Source organism: Merops nubicus, unplaced genomic scaffold, assembly GCF_000691845.1.
Source record: "Merops nubicus isolate BGI_N331 unplaced genomic scaffold, ASM69184v1 scaffold16241, whole genome shotgun sequence".
NCBI lineage: Eukaryota > Metazoa > Chordata > Aves > Coraciiformes > Meropidae > Merops > Merops nubicus.
The window spans coordinates 770-7884 of NW_008587730.1; the positions used below are offsets into that span (position 1 = coordinate 770).

General features: G+C 41.4%; 1 protein-coding gene across 1 annotated transcript; it reads left to right on the forward strand.

Annotated features, from left to right (window-relative positions):
* Positions 1-1517: 1517 nt before the first annotated feature.
* LOC103781327 (ES1 protein homolog, mitochondrial) lies at positions 1518-6057 on the forward strand (the record flags this gene model as incomplete). Its single annotated transcript, XM_008949037.1, has 6 exons — positions 1518-1570; positions 2354-2467; positions 2888-3007; positions 4591-4683; positions 4999-5155; positions 5783-6057. Coding segments are annotated over 6 exons (666 nt in total), but the record flags the coding sequence as incomplete, so codon positions are not given.
* Positions 6058-7115: the final 1058 nt, after the last annotated feature.

Below are 7115 nucleotides of genomic sequence, written 5' to 3' on the forward strand. Positions count from 1 at the left end.
AGTTTCATGGAGAGTGTACCCTTAACAGCATAAAATCTAAAGAAATTAGAAGGCATTGCCTGCATAAAGAAATCTGTTTGGGGCATAGTTGGTTCAGGAATGGGTGAAATATGGGTCCAAATATCTGAAAGATAACCGAGCAGGAAAATTTTAGCAAACAGTTTTAAATAGAGAGCACAAAACAAACTGTTATTCTTGATGCTAGTGGCATAAGTTTCAGACTTCGGTAGAAAACAGATTTGTCAGCAAGCAGGCACTGTTCAAAGAATATTTTAGAAGTGTTGCTTACAGAAGATAACTTTAGCACAGCTGCTTGTATGTTTATTCAGTGTAAATTACAGGAAAGATTTTCAAAAGTTGGAATGTAGAACATGGCTTTTAAATATAAAAGCAGCAAAACTGTAGTTGGGATAAACGTGGACAGAAAGGCATTCATGGATCTTACTCATTTGTTGAAGTGATGGTTGGATGTCATGCCCGTGAGAGCAGAGGACTGGGTGTTGTGATCAGAAAGCCCTTTCAGGTCCAGCATTTCTAATTAAGACAATTTCAGCTGTGAGCTTCTATTTGTGTGTCTGTGATTAAAAACTTTGAAGCTTCTAAAAACTGAGATAGAACCAGGAGGGAAGAGAGCAAAGTTAATAAATGGAGTCTCTTTAACTGGAGTTTTTTCTTTAAAAAAAATAACTGAACAAAAAAAGACCCACAAGGGTTCCTGTGTATGCTTTCAGGAATTAGGTAAAATACTGGAATTTTTTGTTTGTTTTTGTTTTGTTCCTATAATTGCTTTTTTCTTCTGTTTTCTTTTAAAGACTTTTTTCTCCTTCCCTCTACTTTGTGAAAGACTGTCTCCACACACGTAAGGGTAGCTTAGTGCTTTGTGCTTTTCATTCTCCAGCGTGTGTAAGCAAACTGAAAGTACTATTACCATGGTAATAAGGAAAAGTATGGCTAATATATCATAATTGGTTTAAAAGTGATTTGACTAAAAGCTGTTGATCTCTGATGTGGATCCTCAGGCAAAATACAGCAGAAGATAAAATAGTTTATCCCAGTTGCCACCTTGAGGTGCACTTCTATCCCATTTTTTTGGATGTGCCTCTGGACGTGCGGGTCTTTGACACAGATAGAGACACTTCATAAATAGACATGTGGCGCTCAGAATAATCCACTGTGTGCAAAATAAAAACATACCTCAGGATGTCGTGTCAATTTATTAACTTTAAGGAATAAATGCACAGTATAAGTCAGTAAATATTAGTTATTTCTGAGGCCTGTCTGTGATGGGCAGCTATAAATAGAAAATGCTAGATCTGCAGGATGTTAAATGGTAACACCACTGCTAATAGTGTTGACTGGTTTAAAAAGGAGCTCATTGCCAATTTGGGGTTATTTTTGGAGGTGGAGGTGTTGTTTGGGTTGTTTGTTTGTTTTTTTCTAAATCTTACCAGGCTTGTGAAAGATCTTTTAGGAAGTTTTTTGTCACCTGAAATACTCTCTTGATTCTCTGACTGCAGGTCCTGTCTGGCTGTGGTGTCTATGATGGCACAGAAATCCACGAGGCCTCAGCGTAAGTTGCTTTATGAAACTTCACGGTGCCAGAAAGTCTCCTTTACATCACAGCAGTCTGTTGGATTCAGTTTTGCTCTGGCCATCAAAAATGCCATGAAAGACACATGATGAAGCTTCACAGTTCTCTCACAGCATAACTGGGAGCTCAGGCTGTGTTCCTGCAGTACTCAGTGACTGTCCCAAGAGGCAGCACTTCCCACAGGGACAGCACACGCGGTGCCAGAGCAGTTAGTTTGAGAGAGACTGTCTTTCCTTCAGAAACAAATTCAGAGTTCCAGAATGAGTCTCAGGACAGTTAAGTAAAGACTTCATTTCATAATCAACTTGGAGATTCTGTTCCTGGGGCTAAATCCAGCACTAGAGTTGTTAATACTCAATTTGAAGTAGTAACTCTTGGTGTTAATTGCCAAGATATGTTTCATGTAGACCTGGATTTATTGTACATGTAGGTATGTTAATTGTGGGACTCTTCCATAACACCTGGGGACATGCAATGAGAAAGGAAGTTTTTATTGTCCCTGGTTACTTATATAAGAGCACTGAACAAAGAAATTTGTCTCTAGCTTACCTGATGCTGCCTCCATACTGACTTACTTTCTGCTTTGCACTTTGGTTTTACATACAGGGATTTTGCTGCTGTGTGCTCAGTATGCTTTGATAGGATGTGTATTTTACCTCTTCTTTCAAAATCAAGTGTTGGAATATTTGTAGCGAGACTTAGGGGCCAGATAAAAAAAGCTTCTTTTCTAAGATATTCAGCATATTTTATCTGTTTTTCTAGCATACTGGTACACCTCAGTCGTGGGGGAGCTGAGGTTCAGATGTATGCTCCAGATGTTCCTCAGATGCATGTCATTGACCACACTAAAGGGCAGCCAGCTGAAACTGAGTCAAGGTAAGGTCTGTGTTCAGTGTATTTTCCCTGACTGCTGAATCTCAGCCTCTCTGGCTTTCTTCAGACACAGCAGACTACTGCTCTTGTAGTACTTTTAAAAAAGTACTCTTTAAAAAGAGTATTCTTTTAAAGAGTACTCGTGTAGTATTTTTTTACTGACTGGCTTTAGTAGCTTTATACTAGCTTGTATTTTGGCCGTAGAGAAAATACTAAATGGATGTTTTGGACTTGATTATATTCGGTCTCTTAGTGCCTGTGTTTCCCAGGAGTAGTATTTCAGAAGCATTGATAACTTCAGTTACTGAGTATCACTGTTCTTTTTTCTTCCCTTCCCCCCCCTTCCATTGCCAAAACAAACTTTATGCTCTTCTGTGCACAAATGCTTAATTTGTCTCATTGTTTTCTTTCTGTTTCTTCAAGGAATGTTTTAGTGGAATCTGCCAGGATTGCTCGTGGTAAAATTGCAAGCCTGGCTAAGCTCACTACAGCAGACCATGATGCTGTGATATTCCCTGGTGGATTTGGAGCTGCTAAAAACTTGTAAGTGCCAACTAAACATTAGACTCCTCAACTAAATATTTATAATCAACTTTGATTCACACAGTAAAAACGGGAAATGAATAAATGGTCTTATTTACTACATATGTAACCATTACTTAATAAGTAAAACTGCTCTCAAAGGGTTGGAGTTAGGCTGTGCTGTTGATGGTTTCCAGCTGTAATTCGTATTGGCATCCTGTGCGTGATGCCAATTAATGTCCTGATCCGATGATGGGGAGGTTTCGATACGATCCCAAGAGGCGAGATTAAGACACAAGCGAGGTCAAATGCCGTATACCCAATACCGTTTTTATTACAAAATGAGAAAAATGTTAGAAAAGAGTAGCGATAGGACAGAGTGAAAATAAAAGGCAGAAATGAAGCAAGCGGTCGGTAGAGAGTCGCCAGAGCAGTTACCAGCACGGGCCCACAGTGCACCGTTGGGCTGGAGCCGTCTCAGCTTCGGGGGTGGGCGGTGGAGCAGCAGCAAGGCGGCGAGCAGGCCGGAGATCCATGAGCAAGCGCAGGAGAAGGAAAAAGCTCTCTTGGGCAGGTCAAGAAAAAGGGACAGAAAGAGGCCGAGGCAGTGTCCATGCCGGCTTAAATAGCGTCTGGGCTGGGTACTGACATTACTCCTCCAGGTTGACACAGGCTTCTTTAGGTGAAGTGTGCCTGCAGGGCTTCAGGCCGAGGGGCTGCCGGGCCTGGCCCAGGCCCAAGGTCTGTCCCATGTGCACGCCCACGCTGCACCTCCCCGGCCGGGGGAGGGGGTGGGCAGGCCGGCGATGTGCCCGGGGGCTCCTCTGGAACAGCCCGTGACTCACACACACGTGCTCGGCTCCTCTCAGCGTGGTTCATGCCCAGACACGTTCTGCCCAGCTCACACAGCTCTTCCACACGTGCAGTCCTCCATCCAAGGCTGTCTTTGAGACAAACGTTCATGGCTCGATCCTTCACATTGGTACTTCACAGTCACACTTCGCCAAATGATGTTGGTGAGAATTTGGGAGTTGAGATAACACACAAGAACTGCTTTTTTTTCCCCCCTACACTTGTGGTGATTCTTTTTGGGCCTGGCTGAGGGAAGTGAAGCTGAAACTTCAATAGTTTCACATTTTCCTAGTGTTGTTACTCTTTCTTGATGTCTGCCTACCAAAAAGTCCCTCTTACATTAGTAACAGCTAGGTTAAAAATAAAAAGAGGAGTGAGGAAAGTTAGCCATGAGGAATACTGGTGGTCTTGTTATTGACATGCCATTTTGTTGGCTTTGAGAAACCTGAATGTTATTTCCCTTTTCTTAGGTATTTTTCTTCTTTTTGGTGTTCCACTTCTCAGTAATCCTAGAAAGCTGATTTGATAATTCTTCTAGATATTATATCAAGTCAGGAACTTTCTGACATAGCAAATCCTTAGAAGTGAGTCATTTTTGGCTCAGGTGTTGATGGTCAACTACAGGCTTCTTCAGCCACCCTTTAGAAGCTGTTAATTCTGTGGATGACCCTTGAGAGCCAGTCTCAGGGCAGACAGGCATCTCTATTCAGAGGTTTATACTGAGGTACATATAAAGTTTCTTGTTGTGGCAGATCTACCTTTGCTGTTGATGGGAAAGATTGCAAAGTGAACAGAGAAGTTGAGCGTGTCTTGAAAGATTTCCACAAAGCAGGGAAACCTATTGGGTACGTATGTTGGTTGGAGGGGTGTTTGTTTGGTAGTGTGAGCATGGAGACTGTTTTGCTGAAATGTGCAGCTGTCAGTGTTGGAACTAGAAAAAGCATCTTCCGTTTTGTGTCAGTTTTTTGTATGTGTTTTTCAAGATGCATGTATGTGTAGGTGTTTGTCAAAGAAGAAGCTGCTAAGAAAATGCTGAGTGGAAGTTGCCTTGTGATGTCTTTCACATTTGTAAGACCATGTCAATTTGAGTCTTTTCAATTATGAGCAAGTTTTGAATGAGTGCTGTTGTAGGATCACTGTCATAATTCCTTTTGTTGCAGTCTTTGCTGCATTTCACCAGTGCTGGCAGCAAAGGTTCTCTCTGGTGCTGAAGTAACTGTGGGCCATGAAGAAGAGGAAGGTGGCAAGTGGCCTTACGCTGGGACTGCGGGAGCCATTAAAGAACTGGGAGGAAAGCACTGTGTCAAAGAAGTAACTATATCCTTTCCTGTTAGTTTCCATGTTGAGAGACAGGTTGGAAATGTGTTGTCGCAGTAATGAATGCCTGCGGGATCTGTGCTTTTCCATTCAGGGTTTTGTGGGAATATCCACTGTGTAGAGAGCGTGTAGTCCTGCACAGGATTAGAAACATTGTCTTCTGTACACAGCTGTCTAGTTACAAGTCCTTCTCAGCTGTAGAAGCCGTAGAACTTCCTTGGTCGCCCAGTAATGCAGCAAATGATGAGTGAATTTGCTCATAAAACTGGCATGAGTTAGAATTGGACAGTTTGATTTGTGATTTTTTTTTTCTTTTCCTGAAGGCTAGTGCCATAACCAAACTGTGCTCAGACATTTTATTGCAGTCCATAAATTTTGTACGTTTTCTTGTGTTTCTGAGAGTTCCTACAGATTGCTCTTGCAGTGTTTGTATTTCTAGTGAAAATAGCTTCTAGTATCTTGGATTATTATAGGTTGCAGCTGTTTTTACAGATGGAGAATATAATATATTTGGAGGTGCTTTCTTATAGGATAGTGGAGTTGTGAGGATTTTGTCAAGGATGGTTTATCCTGCAGACAGCATCTGCAGGTGAGACATAGGCTGTGTTTTCCTTAACTCCCTTTCACGAAGCTCATGTGGATACAAAAAACAAGGTGGTGACTACCCCAGCGTTCATGTGTGAAACAGAACTACACCACATCTTCGATGGCATTGGGGCCATGGTAAAGAATGTGCTAAAATTAATTGGCAAATAATAATAAAAAAGAATCTAAAACAAACCCAGAAATGTTTAAATTTAGGGAATAGTATCAAATATAATATGGACCAATGGAAACATTTTCACCTACTTGTCCAGTTCACACTCTACTGAATGCTGATATGAAGCTGATGGATTCCCAGCCGCAGGGTTTTCCTTGGCCTTTCTGAGAGAGGAGCCCACAGGAGGGCTTACGGAGTGCTCACAGTCTGGCCTGAGACACAGGGCTTTTTCTTGAGCTTCTTCATCTGGAGAGAGCTGTGAATACATAAGCTGAAACCAGTCCTCCTGATGCTCCAGTGTCACATCATTTCTGTGGGGCCAAAAAGAGGCTAAAGGCCCTTTCAGAAGCCAGGGACAGATGTGTTACTGTAGGGATCTAGCAGATGTAGTAGCAAGTCTGTCTAGTGGACAAAGAATGGGAGTAGAGAGGAATTAGGGTTCAAGGTTTATATGCTCAGGTCTGTATGTGTGAAGTAAAAGCCAGGATCACTTGTCAAGGGAATGGACATCTTCCACATCTTTGTTAGCTTGGTATTAATTAAAAGATGAGTGCTTTGTTTTTCTGTTTCAAAGAGTCCTGTTTTCACAAAGGAGCCATTCTGACTATTGGGCAGCTGCAGGCTACATCTCAACTGTCACAACAGTAGCACTTTGAAAAATTAATCCATTGGCCCATTATAGGGAAAAAGGTCTTGAAATGGAGGGGAAAATATCCGCTGATGTGACGCACAATTGTTAAGGATACAATCCATGTTGAAGTGGTTGCCTGACTAGCAGTGGATGGAAAAAACAATCTCAAATTATCCTGTCTTTCCCTGTTTTAGGGTAATAAAGCTTTTTCCAAATAAATATTATTGAATGTCTGAAATAATGATGTATAAATAAATTAATTTCTGCCTTTATCTCATCCTTGTCCCTTCACTTTTGTTTGACAGCTATCTCTGATAACTTACACTGGTTGGTACATTCTGGCAGTTTTTCTGCATTTCAGTTCTCTTCACACCTGAGACATTTTTTCCACGTAGAATCCAGCAGAGTCTCCTTCCCCCCTTCCAAATTATTTGTCAGCTTTCTATTGAGCAGGAAGCAATAAAACAAACAAAATTACACCCCTTAACTTATATTAAAGTTACTTTTACATGACAGACATGCTGAAAGGAACTTGTATTTTAAAGGGAAAACTGTTTCATAAATGAAAT